We start from the raw sequence: 21906 nt of genomic DNA on the forward strand, positions 1-21906 counted from the left end.
AGTCCATATAAGAGTTTGTATGCTCCCAAGTCTATGCCACTTTGATTAAGAAACAACAAGTTTTGATGTGTCTAATACTACACTTTTAGAATAAGCACATTCAAAGACTTATTAGCAAACTTTGCCATCTGCATATCCCTGTAAATCTAACTTAAGAAGAAAAATTTAACAGAAAATGCTCTATGGATTTCAGTACAACATGCTATGATGACTTTCCTAAAAAAATAAACATAAATGAATAACTTGACAGGAACTCACAAGATAGAAAGCCTTAAGCCCTGTACACATGTGATTTAAATTGCCTGTGCACCTGTGATTTAAATTGTCTGTACATCCATTTGAATTCAAGTTCAGGATAAAGTTTATGTAAAGGGTATACCATTCAAGGTATTTAAGTTTCAGAATTTGGTACATTGGACCACCAGATTTCTAGCAACTACCATCACTAATGAAGGGTACTGTTGTTTCTCAGCTACGCAAGTATTAACAACTTCTAGGACTGTGAGTTGACTTTGATTCAGCTCACTCAGAAGAATAAGCAATCAGTTTTGGATGTCTCTCAGAACTAGAGGAAATGTAATTGACTGATGGATTTTTTGTGTGTCTTAAACAATTCTGAAAGTCAAGAGCTCTGAAGAAGCTCAGCAATTAGATTCATTATGTTTTCAAATACCAAGAGTATCTCAGGATGTAACCTTGTCCACTGGATACAACATTATGACCACTAGCTGTCCTTCCCTAGTGCTGGATGTTTCCCTAGAGTGCAGTGACATCACTGTCCAGTATGGAACACCACTATTGGTGTATGAAATATTTCCTACTATTTTATAAGACTTTAATTTTGTTTTATAGATTTTCTAACAGCAAGGTGGTACTACAAAGGGTGTATGTAGTACAACGGCATTACAATTACTACAAGCCTAAGAATTTTTCCAATTAGATTATCTGATGACACTGAGAATGATTCATTGATGTTCAAGTATTAGACTTCATTGTATGATCATTTTATTTGATGCTTAAATGAGTTATTTTCTGATTCACTTAAGAATGACTTAAGTTGAAAAAAAATACAAAGTACAAAAAATGTCTCACTTTTGATACTAGCCATGTTGGATAAGAATGAAAGTATTCTAATATTAATACTCGTACTTTTGAATCAGGTAATACATCATTTCCTGGAATGGCATGTTTATAAAACAACTTTAAGCCGGGCTCGGTTAAAGTTGGGAGGTTGAGGTGAGTGGATTGCCTGAGCCCGCGGGTTCGAGACTGGCCTGGGCAGGCGAGACCTCATCTCTACAATAAATCAAAAAATTAGCCGGGTGTGGTAGTGCGCGCCTGTAATTCTGGCTACTCGGAAAGCTGAGGAGGAAGGATTGCCGGAGCCCAGCAGGTTAAGGCTTCGGTGGCCGGGAGCGGCCACTGCACTCCAGTCTGGGCGACAGAGTGAGACTCCAACTCAAAAAAAAAACCAAAAAACAAAAAAACAACTTTATACCTCAATGGTTCTTAAAATGCAGTTTTCACACTGGCAGTATCAACTACTGGGGATGTCATAGAAAAGCAATTTCTGAGACACTATCTCAGACTACTGATGCAGAAATTCTGAGTGTGGGGCCTAGCAATAAACAAGCCCTCCAGGTTAGTGTAATGCCTATAGTTCAAGTTTAAGAACCACTGCTCTATAATGGCAACCATAATGCCATTTGAAAAAGCAGTGACACTGCTCTTCAGATTAGGTGTCCAGTGATTACAACTCTTAGTAAAAAGGGTGGAAAACGGGTTTAAGTTCTTGCTTCTGTGAAAGTTAAGGAAGAAACTGTAGGGGAAGCTTGGCAGCTGGTAACCAACATGGAGACATGTGCATCAAGCCAACAGAAACTCCACAGACTAGCCTTCTACCTTTCATTCTATTTTAGTTCTGGATAAGCTCTGAAGAGGGTTCTCCCTACCATCACTTCCTCCCATTCCCAAAGTTTCTAGAAGAGTAACACTTCATCATGTTCTCTAATAACCTTAAAAGCATCAGTTTCATGTTATTATGGAAGCTCTGCATTGGAACAACCTGGAATAATTCAGGTAAGATTCTCTCCATAATGGAGAGCCAAGATAAATGTTGCTATTTTGTCCTCCCATTTATTTGTATATAGGCATAAAATAAATATCTAGGTTTTTAGTTTAGAAAAATAGAAATCAAGGGTATTAGAAACCTCAAAATTATAGTTTGAGGTTATGTATTTCAAAATCCCACTCAATTTTTTTGGAGATTGGACATGGTTGGATTATGTACTAGAAGCTTATATACTATCTTCAAGTCTTTCTTAATTCCATTTGTCAAAAATAGTAAAACCACAGTAATAATCCTTATAATATTCTTTATGTGGGTTTTAGGGCTTTTGCTGAAAAAGATATACCATGTGCTTGTGCAAACGAGATTTCAAGAAATTTTAACTTCTGAAAAATGTGCTTAATAACCTGGCAAAAGCTTTTAAAACATTGAATATATAATTGAATGCTATATTAAATAGTTTAATTTTATATGCTTATTATTTTCTTTAAATTATTATTTCACTGGAATCGCTTCTTTATGCAATCAAACGAAACACTCCAATTCTTGGTACTCATGCCTCCCAATACTTTGCTCAAGTTCTAGTCAAGATCTAAAAGTGGAGGCTCTATGCTAAAAATGACAAGATCCACAAATGAATCATGTGCCAAGTACTTAAAATAGCACCAACGTACAGTAAACACTCAAATAAGCTATTGCTCTAATTATTCTTAACTTTGAAGCCTAGGGCTCTCAATACAGTCATTGGGTATGACCAAGAAGTTCCCAAGCCACCCTACATGCTAATCTTAAGATGTTTTCAGAGTTTGGAATTTACCACAGTGAAATCAAAGTTCTCCCTCCTTCTTTAGTAAATGCAGAAGAATTGGAGATGAATCTTTGCTGACCTAGGGCATAATGTTGAATAGAATCCGAACTGAGGTTAGAGACCCAAATTCACAATGCATTGAACCTACGCCACAGTTCTTGCTGAACTGAGAGAAAGAGGATTCTCAGAAGAGTAAAAGTCAATTTACGTAAATTTAACATTAAATTTGAAGTTTAAGATGAGAACATAGAATAATTCATTTGAATTTTAAACAGATAAAATACAGCAGAGCTATAAGTGGAGACCCAATTTTTCCCTTTTTTTCTTATGAAAACCAGACTTTCTAAAATATTTATGAATTTTTAAAGTACAGTGATAATTCTTAAAATTTCCTGTTTGATAGTGATTTTGCTAGACAACACATTCTACTTGCTTATGTAAATGGGATTTCAAAAATATTTTTATTTAAATTCTAAAAAAAATTGTTTAATAACCTAGCAAAAGTTCTTTTGACATTAAATATATAGTTGAATACCTTATTTTAAATACTTTCATTTTATATGCTCACTATTACTTCCTTTAAATTATAATTTTGCCCAAATATCTTTTCTTTGTAATCACACTTTAACACCCCACATTTAAACATTACTCTTTCTCTTTGTTTTCTTCATGGACCGTCAACCTATTATGAATTCTGCCTCATTATACATATTTATTACCAGTTCATTATCTCAGTTAATCATTTAGATATTTTTAATGCTTCAATTCATTCTGAAATAGGCACTTATTATTTTCCCTCACTGTTTGAAATATTTCTAAATATATTCTGTGCATGTTTCTCTCCTGTATCAATGACTCACATTTTATGTTAATAAAAAGGAAAAAAAAATCACAAAATGATCAAGAATATAAAACAGACCAGCTTGTCATAATGAATTCTAGATAATTAATTTTAGATAACAAGTAGGCACAGAGAACAGAAACACATATAAAACACAGAAATCATTTTTGTTTTTAGGAACTCAGAGTCCCACAAAAGAGAGAAAGAGAGATTAATAACTGTGATGCAGCCAGTCTCAGTGGCTCAGCCTGCAATCCCGTGCCTTTGGGAGGCTGAGGTGAGTGGATTGCCTGAGCCCGCGGGCTCGAGACCCGCCTGGGCAGCGAGACCTCATCTCTACAATAAATCAAAAATCAGCCGGGCGTGGTAATGCACGCCTGTAGTTCTGGCTACTTGGAAGGCTAAGGCGAAAGGATCGCCGGAGTCCAGCAGGTCGAGGCTGCAGTGACTGGGGGCAGCCACTGCACTCCAGTCTGGGTGACAGAGTAAGACTCCAACTCAAAAAAATAAAATAAAATAAAATAAAATAACTGTGATGCACTATGCTCAATACTTGAGAAACAAATTTTGGAGTAAGGGGAGAAAGATCGATTTCTGAAAGGCTTCTCAAAGAAATACTTAAAATAAAACATAAAGAAAAGGTAACTAGTCACCAGAAGAGGAGGACAGAAAGGACACTAAGAAAGAATAGCCACAGTTATTGCAGTACAATTCACAATAGTAAAGATGTGGAATCAACCTAAATGTCCATCAATGGATCAGTAACTAATGAAAATGTGGTATATATACACCATGAAATACTATGCAACCATAAAAAGAATGAAATCATGTCTTTTGCAGCAACATAGAATGAGCTGGAGATCATCATCCTAAGCAAATTGACTCAGAAACAGAAAACCAAACACTGCATGTTCTCATTTATATGTGGGAACTAAACAGTCACAAAGATCGAAATAATAGACACTGGGGACACCAATAAGTGGGGAGAAGGGAAGGAGATTAGAGTTCAGAAACTACCTACAGACACAATGTTCACTATCTGGGGAAGTGGCCAACTGAGATACAATCCCCACCACTACATAATGCATGTATGAGGACTATAAGCCAAATCATATATTCCCTTGTAGAGCTTATCAACAGGTATGGATTTTACTTGCAGATAAACAGAACATGATCAAAGATTTTCAGAAGAGGAATGTCATGATCAAATAAGTGTTTTCAAATGCTGAGTTCAGGCGAATGAGGATAGAAAGACCCTTTTAATATATTATGTTATACTCTAGGAGATAAATTTTACAGTCCACAGAATGGGAAAAAAATATTTGCCAACTGTATATCTGACAGAGTCCTAACATCTAGGATCTACAAAGAACTAAATTGTGCTGACAGGAAAAACAAAACAAAACAAAACAAAAACCAGCCAAATTCGTAAGTGGCAAAAGAAAGGAATAGACACATCTCAAAAGAAGATACATAAAAAAGTGCTCAGCCTCACTAATCATTAGATAAATACAAATCAAAACCCCACTGAGATACCACCTAACCTCGGTAAGAATGGCCATCACTAATAAAACAAATAACAAGAGATGCTGGTGAGGATGCAGAGAAAAAGGTACGCTTTTACACTGGTGGTGGGAATGCAAACTAGTGCAACCTCTTTGGAAAACAGTGTGGCAATTTCTGAAAGAACTAGAAATTGACCTTCCATATGACCCAGCAATCCTCCTATTGGGAATATACCCGGAGGAACTCGAATAATTCTACCAATAAGACACCTGTACACACATGTTTATTGCTGCACTATTCACTATAGCAAAAACATGGAATCAACCGTGCTGCCCATCAAAACTGTACTGTATTAAAAAAATGTGGTACATATACACAACGGAATATTATGCAGCCATAAAGAAGGACAAACATATGGACTTCACAGCAACTTGGATGATTTAGAGTCTATCATACTCAGTGATCTATCACAGAAACAAAGAACAGAGCACCATATGTTCTCACTTGTAAGTGGACCTTGAACAATTATCATAATATTTTAAGAAAGAGGTTGGCGGTAGTGGGAAACTGCCAGGGGAGGGAAGAGTGGGATTGGCAGTAGAAGGAAACTACCAGGGGGGAGAGGGCACATCTCATCAACAAGGGTACCTGCATAATAAATATTTGTATACCTCACCCTGAATTGTACCCCACATCATTAAAATAAAAAAATTTAAAAGTTAAAAAAAGAGACTGGATTTAGAGACACCAAAGAAAAATAAACAAATACAAGAGCCAGGGCTCAGGTATTGACTAGTAGAAGATGGTACTGGCTAAAAAAGATTAAGACTGGTTCACAGATTGCTAGTTTGCACAACTAGATAAACAGAGGTGCGATACCTGGAAACAGAGAAGACACAGGAAAAGATCTGTGGTGGGGCAGTAACTTCAGTGTACAATTGTACAGGACAGAGATGTCGTCCTAAATTACACATTTGGGAGTCTCAGGTAACTAATTTAGAAGACTTCAACAGCATCTAACTGGTTTTGCAGAAGTAAAACCATCATGTCTAAAATAAATTATATTTATTTTATCTAGTGGCAGCAAGATAGAGCCCATTCTAAAAATGCACCGCCACCAAATGAACTTCTATACATCTTGAATTTTATTTTCCTGTTTATTTATGGCTAAACATCACTTCTTATCATTATATAATTGCTTTTTTATAGAAAGGATAATTTCTGTTACTGCAACATGTATCACATTGTAAGAGCATTGTGCAGTTTTAAATAAATTAAGAAAAATAATTGAACACAGAGTAATGCACTAACACTTTCTTATTTTAAATAATCTTAAAGTGTACTTTGCCCTCTATTTGGTTTTGCTTCTTTTTAGATCATAAAGTTGCATTCCTTAGAAACTTCTTTGATGAGGCATGTTTTGTTGAATTTTTTTTTAACCTAACAGATGTTTGGGTAGTTAAAATTCCTCATGAGTATGGTATCCTGTGGTTTTCACAACCTAAGTGTTACCCCAGGAATTTTCCTTTTTTGCTGTCTTCCAGTCCTGGTGGTCTATAGGAGATGCACATTATAAGAGTTCCATTTCATTCCATACTAATTTCACACCCACACTCCTTTAAAGTTGCACATTTCCTCAGCATTGTATGTATCTATTGTGCGCCATGGAGGCATTTAACAGCTTTCTAATTTACATCACCCCACACACAGGCACACACAACTCGAACTGCTTTTGACTATAAAGATAATCAGAAAAATAAGAGATGAGTAAAATAATCTACAAGACTGCAATGTTTCAAGGCAAATATGTCTGCCTTTTTTGTTTTTGTGCTTATATTTATGTCTATACACAGTTAGCATGCAATAGAATTATGGTTATTATACAGATTATTTCAGGAGAAAAGCAATTTGGCTTCAATTATCTAAATGAGAGAATGTGAGAAAAAGAAATGTTAGCTTGAGTTGGCTGAATATAGTTTACTTTATTCATTCTATTTTGCAGATGTAGATTCAGATACAGAATAACCCAATTAATTTTTAGCTTGCATTCTGACTTGTTCACTGCATCTTCCATTTTGATACTCTTCTTTATGAGCTTAGATAGAATTGATAATAACATATTTCTTATTCTATAAACCATTTTAGAAACTTTTATATTTATTATTAAAACTGGGTGAGTTATTTAAATTTTGAACAATTTAATTTCACACTGGCACTAATCATGGACTCTCTATCAAGAAGCTCCAAGTTTTGAAAGATGTTACATTAATAGGTGCTTGGTGACAAGTTGGTGTCATTAGAACAAAATGCACACATCTGAAATAGTGATTTAATACTATTTTATATTGTTGTTTAGTCTTTCTCTAATTCAGAGAAAGTTAATTATCATTACTTTATCTTATGTCATAAATGACACATTACTTTTTGAGTCAATGATAGATAACAAAAAACTTATTTATTCTCTTTCTCCAGATTACCTTTTATGTCTGCAAAATGTCCATTAGATCTTAATCTTTGGTATGCAGAAGCAACTTCTGAGCATGACTTATTCTTAATATTAAAACTACTATTCTCTCACTCATAAGCAGACCGTGAGCAATTATAATGCTATAAGAAAGCAATCAGCAGTAGTGGGAAACTGTCGGGGGGGGGTGGGATTGGCAGTTGAGGGAAACGGCTAGGGGATGAAGGGGCATACCTCATCAACAAGGTTACCTGCATGATCAATGTTTATATACCTAACCCTGAATTGTACCCCACATCTTTATAATAAAAAATTTTTAAAAACTTCTGTTCTATAAATGTTTTTTGCTTAACTGTTCTAATTTAGTTTATTATTATACTGTAAGTTATTTTACCACATATATTGCTACAGTAATATAGGTATTGTTTTTGTCTTTCATATCAAATGTCTCAGATTATTTCTTCTTGGCTTAATATAAATGCAACTTTTATTTTGCTGTATAATTATGCAATTTGTAAATTCAGATGTACAACATTTATCATTGGAAAAATGTCACCTCCTGTATCAGAGGGAAAAAAAATTCTTCCATTCCTGAGACTAAAAGAAGATTAACAAATTCACTGTTAAAGCTTAAACAGTCATCCTCACTCTCACATGACTACTCAGTTGAAAAGCTATGGATTTTGAGAATGCCAAAAAATTATATGTGTTATCACAATGTTGAAATATATAAATCCTTTCAGCTTTCTCTCCTAATCACCGGGGTAGAAGTAAGACCTTAAAAGAGGGTAAAAAAGGGAAGGAATAACACCCAAATGTGGGATTATATAAAAATCCAGCTTTCCAGTTTCATTCACCAGCTTGTGAATTGATCATGCTATATGTTGTTTCATGCTATTTAAACATATTCTAGAATAGTGTGAAGCATTCTTGCAAGAAACCATGCATTTAGAAAGCCTACTTCCTAGCTCAGTATAGTAGAAGCAGGTACTCCCCAAATGAGATGCTCATAAAAAGCAGAATGGGAACAAACCCTTTGCAGCAGCAGACACGTAGGTCCATGTATATTTTAACCAACTATAGAAGATTACTACATGGTTATTTTAGATTGAGGGTCAGGGAAATGCATTCTGAGCAGGCACCATTTAAGTAGAGATTAATATATAAGAAACTGCTCATGTGAAAAAGGAAGTGGAAGAACATCCTAGTCAAAAGCAGTAGGAAATTCAAAGACACAGATCTAGAAGTTTAGTTTGTTTAACCAACAAAAAAAGTCTAGTGTGAGTGGAAGGTAATGGTAAGGGGGAAAGTGGCTATACATCAGGTTAAAGTTTTAGGTAGGAGCCAGGTAACAGAATTTTTTAAATCATGTTTTAAAATGTACATTTTATTCAAAGACCAATGAAAATTCATTGAATTGTTTAAAGAAAGAAAGTGACATTATCTGACTTAGGTTTAAAAATATCAGTCTGGAAGCTCAGGAGGCCATTAGGTTAGCACAGTGATTAGCTGTATTGATAAACTAGACTAATATGATAGCAACGCAAATGGAGGATGTGCTTAGATGGTGAGGTTGAAATGAGTCACTGGCAGCAGTAAGAAGGAAAAAACATTACCTGAATTTTCATTATCTATAAACAGATTAATAAAAGTATGAGAAGGTCTAGTGTTTAGACCATGGTTATCTAGAGAAGTAGGTTCAACACACATGACTAATGATATGTACCAATTGATCAGATAAATATACTGCTCTGGAGTTCCAGGCAGCATTTAAAACTGGAAATAGAGATATGAGAATAATAAATACATAAGTAAATTTTAAAACCATAGGACAAAATAAGGTAGCTTACAGGTTGCATGTTGATAGAGAAGAGGAAAGGGCCAAATGTAGTTCTATGGGCACTCTCACATGTGGAGTTTTTTTAAAAGGGAGGGATAAGGAGTAAGAACTCAACAAAAGAGATTGAGAAAGATCGACTGAGGAAGGTAGGAGAAAAACCAGAAAGGCAGATTTTATAGGCACCAAGGGATAACGTGCTAAAAAGAGGAAGAGTTGGACAATTGTTTTAAAGGCTGAGTTGTCAGGATTCTACCTCAAATGTTAGGTTATATCAACAAACATTTGTTGAACAATTACTATTACAAACATAACGCCAGACACTCCGGGAAATTGTAACAAGTGCCCTAGAAAATAATACCTCTAGATAAAGTTTACTTCACTAACTATTAGGGCCTAACACAGTATTCATCTGTCAATGAAAATCTGTGTGTGTGTGTGTGTGTGTGTGTGTGTGTACTGTTTTACTAATAAGCATTAAAATATCTGAGGAAAATGTGATTTGGATTTGAAAGGAATCAACCAGTAAGAGGATTCAGTCAAGACAGGTGGATGGTAACATAAGGTCCACGTTCGAAAGGCTCATATAGGATGGTGTGGGAATGCGTCACCTGACAGACCTGAAATTTCTTCTGGAGGGCTGGGTCATGGGCAGAAATAGCATTTCAGAGAATATCATGGTTTATTTGCAATTTATTATTTACATTGCATGGAGACCATCATGATTCTATGAATGCAGAGTTCAAGATAAGTAAAAAAAATTATTTACTTCATTATAGTTAATGATTTTGTCTAAGCAAGTGGAGTAATCAGCTAGTTATAAATATAAAACTTAAGTTGCAAGAGCAATCTACCTACAGTTTAAGTGATTACTATGGAAAAGCATTTTTAACTTTTTATTGTTTTTTAATTTCAAATACAAGAAAAATTATGATTGCCAAGTACAAAAAGCCAATTACTTATTAGTAGAAACTAAAAAAAACACAACCTGACTTTTAAGTTTTATGTCTATGATTCATTAGTCCGTTATATAATATACATTTGTATGGAAAAGCTTTTGCTTGAATGCAAAAGCCTGAAAATGTGTAAATGGCAGAATAATTTTGAGAGATTATTTGTATTTCTTCTTTGTATTTTTTAAAGTGTCTGGACATGTCAGGTCTATATTTTAGAAAACTGATAGTATTTTTTTTTCTTCTCCTTATCTCAAGCTGGGAACTGAGCATTTGGTATTTTTTTGCCTCAGAATTTTGTACAGATGAAAAACACAAGCTGAAAAACTTGTAGATGCAGGTCAATCAGGATTATCACACTCACGTGTGTGTGACTGTGCATGCCTAGAGTCACTGAAAAGGAAGAAGTTTGACTTAAAAGCAATGGAGTCTCCAGATATGAAGGAAAAATGTAGGCATGAATCAAGGGCACTAGATGGCAAGCAGTATGACCTAATGATCATTGCAATTGAGGCTTCCCACAATGCTTTGCTGCACACGTGACTCCAGGACCTTGGCACAACTGTGGAAGTTTGAGAAAAGCCCTAATAATGGCTGAAATTCAATTTCCCATTACACTATAATTAAATTTAAAAATATGTTTTTATGTAAGTTTGTTTACTCAGTTATTTCTATGTTTGGTAATTTTATACATAATTGGGTTAAGTGGAAATCATTAATATATAGACACAGAATATAATAGAAATCAGAATGTATATGTTAGGAAAATACTTACGGCCAGGCAGAGTCTGTGTAGAAATCCAGTCTGAAGCATTGCCGTAGCCAGCATTGGTGCTGGCAGCCACTTGGAATCTATACCACCTAAATTTCTTTAATCCATGTACTGTCTCTTCAGTTAGATCAGCTTCATAGAGGTATTGAATTTTTTGATATTCAATGCATCCTTCAGATTCCCATTCTCTACATTTTTGAGCACGCAGTTGAGTGGTAATTTTGTAATTTTGAAAGTAGCCAAGGATAGTGTCAGGTCTTATCCAGGTCAATGTTGCACTAGTTGACTGAACATTAGAAAAAGCAATATTGGTGGGAACACTGGGAACTAAAAATTAAAGGGGAAAAAATTGGAATTACCAAACATTTTATAAACAGAAAAAAAAAAAGAAATGGAATTCTATTATGGAGCACCTAGTAGAGATCTGTCAAGTTACGACAGTATTTAGATTAACTATCCCCACACTTACTGAGCAGAACCTTGAGGTAATGTTTCAGGTCCCATCATTTTACAATGGTAAAGGACAAAACAATTGTGATGTTTTTATTTCTAATTTTGCTCCCAAATCCAATCATAAGTGACATATAAATGTCCCTTAGCTTCTTATAGAAGCAAAAATTTTACTGGTACAAAAGAAAATTACATACTCATATCACCCTAAGTACTGTCCTAGGTATGGTCTGAGGTTTTTATATTCAATTTCCAAGGTAGACATATTTTACATTTAAATATCTAGATAGACATCATAAATCCTATATATAGCAAGTGTTGATTATAAAACAATTTTAGACAAGTAATATTACTGAATGAATTTATATAATTAGTTGATTTTTATTTTATTTTGTGTATACTTAAAATTAACAGAACCCTTTCAGACCATCATTCAGCAAACTGATATTAATATACAGACAAAGGTATATGTTTATCATCTACAATCTCAAGGTCTTTCTGGGAGTCATTTGTTAGATTTCATGCTAACCATTGGTTTGGTAGATGCATGCCGTGTATCAGGCTCTGAACCTGGTGTTAGGGATTAAAGATAAAATAAAGCCCATGTCATATTTTTAAGAGACAGTTTATTGGGCAAGTACTGTGGACATGTTATGGTTAGAAACAGGAAAGAACAATGAACAGGGTGGTGTTGGAACTTTCCTCAACCATGCCTTTCCTTGTATATCTTAAAGAACCTTTGCTAATAAGAAGGAGGTAAAGAGAATGATAACAATGAAAATTGCATAATTACATGAAAAATGCAAAATTCTTGAAAAATATATGTTAACATTCACACTTAAAATAAGAAAAGTAATATTTAGAAAACTCATTCATTCCTAAATATGTTATATTAACTTAACATGCAACAAATATCTAAGAGCACTTAATGTATTCAGGTACTATATTGCAGGTGCTGGATATATAATGAACAAAACGAAAATTACTCTCCTTGTGAAATTTACATTCAGACATGCTATACACAATAAAAATACAAATAAGTACTGCACATAATTGTCCCTCAGCATCCATGGAGCTTGGTTCCAAGACCTTCCTAAAATACCAAAAATCAGAAGATACTCATGTCCCATGTATAAAATGATGTAGTATTTGCATATCACCTCTATACATCCTTTCGTATAATTTAAATCTTCTTTAGATTATTTACAATACCCAGTACAATGTAAATGCTGCATAAATAGTTGTTATACTTCATTGCTTAAGGATTAATGACAAGAAAAAATAATCTGTACATGTTCAACACATATGCAGTTTTTTTCCAAATATTTTCAATCTACAGTTGGTTGAATGCACAAATGTGGAACCCATGGATATAGAGGGCCTACTGTATAGTATTTTGGATGATGATCAGTGTTGTGGAGAAAAATAAGAAAAAAATAGGAAAGAAAGTTCAAGGGTATTGAAATTTTAAATTAAGTAGTCAGAAAAAGGATAAGAAGACATTAAGTTCTTTATAACGGGGGGAGCTAGCTACATGAATATTTCAAGGAGATAATTTTGCAGAAGAGGAAACGTCGAGATTAAGCTGTGAAGTTGAAAGAATGACTGGTATACTTGAAGAATAATAAGGAGGCCTGAGTGACTAGTAGGAGCCGAGGCTCAATTGTATACAACATTATAAAACATTGTCATGACTTTTATTTGAGCAGGGAAGTGATAGTCCCTAACATATGTTTTCATAGAATCACTCTAGCTACCATATTGAGACTAGACTGAAGGAAGACAGGGGTAGAAACAAGGAGAGTAATTAGCAGGCAATTGAAATGTCAATGTAAGAAGTCATGGCTGCTTAGACCAAGATAGTAGCAGCAGAAGTGAAGGAAATCATTCAAATTCTGAATATATTTGAAGGAAAGCTGGCAGGTTTTGCTGATGTGTGGTTTGTGGAGTATGAGAGAAGAAGAGGAGTAAAGAAAAGTTCTTAGGTCTTTGGATTGAACAAATAAAAAAGATGAAGTCATTATTAAACAAGAAAGGGATGACTGTGTGAGGCATAAGCCTTGGAAAGAAAGATTAAGAATTGATTTTGAAGCCGGGCTCAGTGGCTCAGCCTGTAATCCCGTGCCTTTGGGAGGCTGAGGTGAGTGGATTGCCTGAGCCCACAGGTTCGAGACCCGCCTGGGCAGCGAGACCTCATCTCTACAATAAATCAAAAAATCAGCCGGGGGTGGTAGCACATGCCTGTAATTCCGGCTACTTGGAAGGCTGAGGTGGAAGGATCGCCGGAGCCCAGCAGGTCGAGGCTGCGGTGGCCGGGAGCGGCCACTGCACTCCAGTCTGGGCGACAGAGTGAGACTCCGACTCAAAAAAAAATAAATGTTAACTTTGAAATTCCTCTCAGACACCCAGAAGGAGTTGTCAAAGGGTAGACATGTTGAGTTTGGAGTTCTGTAGACAAAAGTCAGAACCTGGGTTAAAAATTTGAATTTCCTCTTAAATTTTTACTGAATTATTTACAGACCTATTGCTTATATTTTATATATATTATAAATTATATATTCTTGCCCATAACTATAAAATAAGATTTAAAGCAATGAAACAATAATTAGATAAAATTCATATGATCAGATTCAATTAACTTAAAAACCAATGAACTGTTTATAAGAACTATTTATTATCAAATCTTATTGTATTTAACTGAACATTTATCTTAAAGAAGCATCACAAACAGAACACTTGATACACTACTTACAACACTCTTTTTTATCTTTCATCATGAAGAAAAGCAATTGGAGAAAACATTATTTTTGGAAAAATGTACATTATTCTTCCTCATAGAGGATGACATTTTACATTCTTCTTCTATGAGGAAGGAAAATTTACATTCTTCTTCCTCATAGTGGAAGAAGTTTTAGAATTGGCTAAATAGTAAAATTTTCATAATTTAATTAAATGTATCAGTGACTAAATTTGAACACAGATCATCTGAACATAGGATACAGTTTCAAAATATCCTAACATAAATTAGAGACGTTTGATTGGGTGTTCAGGAAAATTTTCCAGAGAAGAGATAGCATGTGAGATTATGAGATGGGAGTTCACTGATTGTGTAGGGAAAGATCCTAGAAGAGGGGATTACATGAGCTAAGTCAAGTTTGATTGTAGCTTATAATTCATTGTGGCAATAACAAATAGAAAGGCTGCACAATAGCTTAAGGTCGTATTGTGTGAGAGGGAATTATGAATACTGACCAGGCAACTGAAAGGAGTCAGAATGAGATGTTCACAGGTACATTTTTTCAAGTCCAGTCTGATAATTGTACAACAGGACAAAGGAAACATTATTAGATCATTTACCAGGAAAGAAGAAATAAGATGGCAACAACAGGAAATAAGTCTGTTTTATAGATTTGTTTTGGTGATTATATCCATAAGAACAGGAAAATAATTGAGAAAAAAAATCACAGAACCTCAGAAAGAACCTAAATCTAGAAATTGTCTTGGTCAACTTGTCTCTTTATGTCTGACCTATGTGTCTGCATATGTTCTGTAAGATTCCCAAATCCTGTACAGTTTCTACATATCCAACCTAACACTGATCAGGGTATAGATGGAAAGAGATTTTGCAGCTCTAATTAAGAATCCAAATCAGTTTACTTTAAGATAGATATCTAGTACAACTGACCTTATAATTTTAGTCCTCTAAAATGCAGAACATCAGCCGGGCTTGGTGGCTCAGCCTGCAATCCCCCGCTTTGAGAGGATTGCCTGAGCCCGCGGGTTCGAGACCCACCTGGGCCACTTGGCGAGACCTCATCTCTACAATAAAAAAAAAAAATTAGCCGGGCATGGTAGCGCGCGCATGTAGTTCCAGCTACTCGAAAGGCTGAGGCGGAAGGATCGCTGGAGCCCAGCAGGTCCTGGCTGCGGTGGCTGGGAGCGGCCACTGCACTCCAATCTGGGCGACGGAGTAGGACTCCCAACTCAAAAATAAAATAAAATGCAGAACATCATCTTTAGCTGATTGCAGAAAAGGAAGTAATAGACTTAAGGCAAGAGATGGATTAAACATGCAAAAATGTCTCCATTGCTGGCTTTGAAGGAGCAGATCACATGACAAAGAATACAGGCCATCCCTAGGAGCTGAGTGCAGCCTTTGGCTAAGAGTCAGCTTGGTTATGGGAATTTCAGTCCTGCAACGGTAAGGAACTAAATTTTGCCAAACCAAGTGAGCCTGAAAGAGGAGTTCCACAAAAAAATGTTGACTGACAACTTGATTTAGCTTGTGAGAATAAGTAGAGAATTCAGGAACAGCATGCCTGGGCTTCTGACTTATAGAACTATGAGCTTAATGGGTGTTGTTTTAAGCCACTACATTTGTGATAATTTGTTACACAGCAGTAGAAAACCAGTACAACCTCCCTCTACAAAATGGCCAATCACTACATACCCAGTTTCTGATTAAATATATAGAGCAAAGGGAAACTCAACATCTTTAGTTTAAAGTTTATTTCCATATAGCCATATTAGTTCGTACAGGTTTCATTATTTGAACTAATATTTACTTTTCTATAAATCTTAGATCTGCACTGAAAATCCACCCCAAACAGTCATAATCTACTTTCATCTCCACTTCACTCCAACATCCTACACAGAGAATTATAGAAAAATTTTGTTTCTGCATCCATAGCACTAAAAAGTACTGAGCAATCACTCTAAAATATGTATGCTTATTATACATATAAAATGTCAATCTGCTTATTAGATTGTGTCTCTCAGGGTCTAGATTAATGCTTGAAACAAAACAATCATTTAATACATATTTTTTGAATGTATGAGCAAATGAATAAAGGGTATAACAGGTACTTGATATAAATAGATGATTAGGAAAGGTTTTCCTGATAAAGAATAATTTAATCAGAGACCTGTAGCACAAGAAGCTTCCCAAATGAAAAATACCAGGATGTATTACAACCCTGAAGGAGAAGAGAACATCATACATAGAAAATACTTAAAGGAAACTGCTTGGGTTCACGTCCACAGGAGATACATGGGAAGAGAGAAAGCTCAGTATGATGTGATTCAGATATAGGCTGAATTACATCATACTGAGCTTTCTATACTGATGGATTTTTAGTTTTATCCTTAGTGCAGTGAGATGCTTAAAAAGATTTATATTGACTTTTTGTTTTCATTAGAACATTATATTCTGCTCTTTCCCCATAGGAATCAGGGAATATAGTTCAGACAATTCTCCTCTTTTTTTTTTCCTTTTTTCTTTCTTTCTTTCTTTTTTTTTTTTTTAGATCTACCACCAACTATTTTTCCATGTTTCAACTTCCTTTCCCTAGGGTTTGTTAAACTACTAGTCGTGAAAGGAAAAAGGCACATATTCAATAGCCAATGAACTGTAGAAGGCAGAGGAGCCTGCCCTTTCCTGGTCCCATCAGAAGGAACAACTAGATGCCATGGTACCATGACCAACTGCTTTTTGCTCAAGTGTTTGGGTTTTAGGAAACAAGATTTTGGTGACAAATTTTGCTGCCAGATAAAACATTTCAACAGATTAATATTAACTCACAGATGCTAGTATTCTCCAATTAAGTTTTTCAGAGAAGAAAAGATTAAAAGGAACAAAGTACAGGAAAGAGTTATTTTTAACTTGGTTATGTGAAGCCTAAAATGGTTTCAGATTCCTATTGTGTGACAGGAACAGTGATGGGACACTGGAACATACAGGCACTCAAGTGTTTGTTGACTGCGTGAATAAATTATGGTTCATTGAACTAGTCCTCTGAATTACACATGGTACAAAATCTAGTCCACATTTTTCAGTCAAATATATTTAGAAAGATAAACCAGAAATAAATCGGATCTGAGGCCAACTGTATAGAATAACTTGCTAGACAATTATTTTAACAAGACTACCTCAGAAATATTCGTAAGTGACCAGCAGTAACCCTCATTTATATCTACTATCTTTTCTTTTGATGAACTGTGTGTTGAACTAGACTATTTCAAGGCAACTGCCCTATTGAATTACAGATACAAAAAGGATTACACTCATTTCAGCATGGAGAATCAGATTTCCATTCTTTAAGAATGACTAAAAACCTCAAACTTTTTCTATCCACAGATGGTATTAATTTGAACACATCATTCCATGCTTCCTGGAGTAATCACACAGCTTGCTTAGATTTTCTAAACATGACTGAACTGTGATGAAGCGATCAACATTAACTGCCAAGGTATTCAGTAAATTACATTTCTATTCATAAATTATTCTTATCGGTGAAATACTTTCATCACGGTTGAAGTGAGGGTCTGTAGATATATATAAGAAAGATTTGTTACAAGTTTAAATGCATGCCAATTTTTAGTAACTAGTAGATTCTACTAAAAAGATGGAAAATTTGTGTAAAATGTAATTAATCTGCAAACTTCTGAATACCAATTATTAGATGTTGCAATATGTCATGATAGGATTCTGATGGTAGTTTGCATTGACTTCTTAATGAAGCAATGGAAGACCAAGTTTCAATTATTTATTTATATTATTTATAAATAAGCAATATATTTATATTTTATTATTTAAAATATATATTTTCTATTTTCAGGCACATATGCATGTTTTAAAGCAAAACAGATACCTGAAACTTTATATTTGTGAATTATATTTATAAGACATATAAATCTATCACCCCAACCTCTCCTAGATATATTAAGAATATTTTTGTCTGTAGACATTTTAAATAATCTACCATTCTTTTAGAAACATAAGATACAGACATATAATCTAAGCATACACAAATAAGAGAACACTTTGGAATTAAAATCCTTACAAAGTTAAGTGCAAAGCAAATTTTAGCACACCAGATATAAATTTCACAATAACTTTAATGTAATAAATAATATTTATTGGCATTCACATTGTGTTAATGGCATTTTATAAGTCTTTTAGGAATAAGCTCCTTTTCATACAAATAAGAACTATAATTTAGTAAATAGAGACAACCACAAAAAGATGAAGACAACAGGAAAGAGAAGATCTGGGAGCTATAGCTTGAAGGAACAATTAAAGATTACAGAGGGTGGAAGAAAAAATGTTCAAGTATGTTGAGTATGGGAAGAGACATATAAATGACAACAAAATGTTAAGGGCTGGGAAGTATGTTAGACTGAGAAAAAAACAGTTTAACCAAGGAAGTAATAAGAAAAAAGGAGGGCAATCGGGTGTGGTGTTATTAAAAGATAGTGAGTTTGAGAGAGAAGTTTGTATGACTACTGTAGGCATTAGAGGACAACTAATAGTATAAATTAATTAATAAAGTATAAACTTAAAGAAAGTCTAAGTGTTAATACAGCTTGTTAGTAGAAAAAGATAAATTTGGTAAAAACTGGTTTGAGACTCTATATATAAAATACAACACAGATTACAATAATCTGGTAGGTTAGGAATAATTAAGAGTAAGCTAAAAAATGCAAAGGATATTGGCAGAATGTGACGATTTATCAGGCATAAATAAAATAAAAGTTAAAAAATGGAATACAAATGGGAACCAGGTTAATAGACAAAATGCATGCTATAGACTTCCTAAAGGAATGTTACAGATTTGGTTTTGAGTGTTATAACAAATAACAGAAAGGGAAAAATAAAAATCACAAATCTTGTGACCATAAATAAAGACAAATTAAATGATTGTTAAAAGTGCAATAATCTTTGGTATTGAAGTCAAAGATATATTTCTCATGAAAAATTCCATCAAGGGGGTACCATGTAATTTAATGAACAATGTGCTCAACAACATCCACACACAGTAAATACTAAGTATGTTTAATTTTTCCCTTTCTTACAATGTCTCTCAGTGTAGCAGGGGGGAATAATACTCAAACATGTTTTAGAATAACTATTTATTCAGAGGTTGTAATTTTTCAGTTCAGGTTTTCTCTCTCTGGTAGTCTGGTTTAATCCAGAAGATTTTGGAATCACTGAAACAGTATATATCACAGTATGTTATGCAAACATAATTTTAGGTGGTACTACAAAGTTGAGATTATTAATTGACACGCTCATATCAGTGTGACAAGTTAAATAATCTTTTTTTTTTGAGTTGGAGTCTCACTCTGTCGCCCAGACTGGAGTGCAGTGGCCGCTCCCAGCCACCGCAGCCTCGACTTGCTGGGCTCCGACGATCCTTCCGCCTCAGCCTTCCAAGTAACCAGAATTACAGGCATGTGCTACCACGCCCGGCTGATTTTTTTTTGATTTTTTTGTAGAGATGAGGTCTCGCTGCCCAGGTGGGTCTCGAACCCATGGGCTCAGGCAATCCACTCACCTCAGCCTCCCAAAGGCGCGGGATTACAGGCTGAGCCACCGAGCCCGGCAAATAATCTTACAATATAAATTAATTCCACTTGCATGAAAAAAAACTAAGAAAATGTCCATAAATAGGACTTCTTAAAAATTTTAAGTGTCTTTTCCAATGTTTCTTGGACAATTGGGACCCAAATTTCTATGGATCATAACAACAATCATTTCAGCCATTAAATCAAGTATTATATACAAATAACTTTATAAAAATAGCTCCATAAAACTTATGGGGGAAAACTCCCATCATTTTCCAGAGACTACTACAAGAAAAACTGGTTATACATATTCGGAGTGAAGACAAATGAGTTGACTTGATTTACAGATTCATTAGTTTTGACAGTTCTATGTAGCAAGTCGTCTCATGGGACTATCTACCAAAAATGACGTCTGACTTAAAATAGTTTATCTGAAATAGTTCTTGGGAGTAATTAGATAGTAGACTTAATTGTCTATTAACACCACTCCTGTAACACCTGGAGACTAAGTGGAATCATTGACAGTGATGAAAAAATTAGAAGGACATACTGGTTCATATCACCAGAGGATAGATATGACTAAACGGCATGTTAATTTCATATCTTGTTAGCAGGATAAATAGAGCTATCTTAGAAGGAAAAGTTTATGTTAGCAGAAGAAGTCGAACAAAACCAATTTGAAAGAAGATTTGCATATATAAGCAACTGAAATCATGAGAGTGAATGAGCATTTGAAAGGAGTACTCATAATACCAGAACAGCAAATGATAGAGAAGTGAGTCTCTGGTCAAATGAGTAGCTAAGGGGCAGTAAAGTAGAACAGAAAAAAAATGTCGTAAAAAACAGGTAAACACTTAATGTCTGACATATTGGTACTTAAAAAGACTTCTGTAGAGATTAATTGAACGAATTAATGGATGAATGGATGGGTAGATAGATGGACAGATTACAAAAACACAAGTGCCACCAAATGTTGACTGTAACTGAATTCTACTTAAAAAAATTTTTCTCTTCTAAATTTGTTTAGGACTATGTACAGAAAAACTTTATTGCTTGAAATATACAAAAGGCATCCTGAATCTAAACTTTGGGAAAATATCCACAAGAAAGACAAAAGCATTTGAATTTTCAGAGATTCTGAAAGAGAGACAGAGAGCTAGAGAGAGAGAGAGAGAAAGAGAGAGAGAGAGAGAGAGAGCACAAGCAGAGATGGAAGGAGAAACAATCAATAGAGGAGAAAGAATCAATGGACAGCATGAGGCTGAAGACTGTAGTGTAAAGTAAACAGAAAAATCCTTGGCTGCCGGGCTCGGTGGCTCAGCCTGCAATCCCGTGCCTTTGGGAGGCTGAGGTGAGTGGATTGCCTGAGCCCATGGGTTCGAGACCCGCCTGGGCAGCGAGACCTCATCTCTACAATAAACCAAAAAATCAGCCAGGCGTGGTAGCTGGCTACTCGGAAGGCTGAGGTGGAAGGATCGCTGGAGCCCAGCAGGTCGAGGCTGCGGTGGCTGGGAGCGGCCACTGCACTCCAGTCTGGGCGACAGAGTGAGACTCCAACTCAAAAAAAAAAAAAAAAAAAATCCTTGGCTTCCTGAAGAAGTTTAAGAACAGAAATATCTAATGATTAACTTAAAGTCATGTATATTATTGCAATGTAAACCCTTCTTCAAAGTACCCATCACCAAATGCCATTAGGGCTATTATCCACAAAAGTGCTCTATGTGACTAAAATTTTTGTCAAAATCATGAAAGGAGTTGAGATTCATATTTTCATGAAAAAAGTAAGTTTATAAAGCAGCCAAAATGAATACCAAAATATTTCACTCACAAAACATAAATTTGGGGAATTCAGATCTGGTGA

General features: G+C 34.9%; 1 protein-coding gene across 1 annotated transcript in view; it reads right to left on the reverse strand.

Moving 5' to 3' along the window:
- The window catches only part of PTPRQ (protein tyrosine phosphatase, receptor type Q), a 219468-nt gene that overhangs the window by 87675 nt on the left and 109887 nt on the right, over positions 1-21906 (reverse strand). The window contains exon 26 of the mRNA XM_008058431.1: positions 11253-11576. Coding sequence (XP_008056622.1) covers positions 11253-11576 — 324 coding nt within the window. The remainder of the gene's footprint in view (positions 1-11252; positions 11577-21906) is intronic.

This window comes from Carlito syrichta, unplaced genomic scaffold (assembly GCF_000164805.1).
Source record: "Carlito syrichta isolate Samal-C Ts95f unplaced genomic scaffold, Tarsius_syrichta-2.0.1 Scaffold303338, whole genome shotgun sequence".
NCBI lineage: Eukaryota > Metazoa > Chordata > Mammalia > Primates > Tarsiidae > Carlito > Carlito syrichta.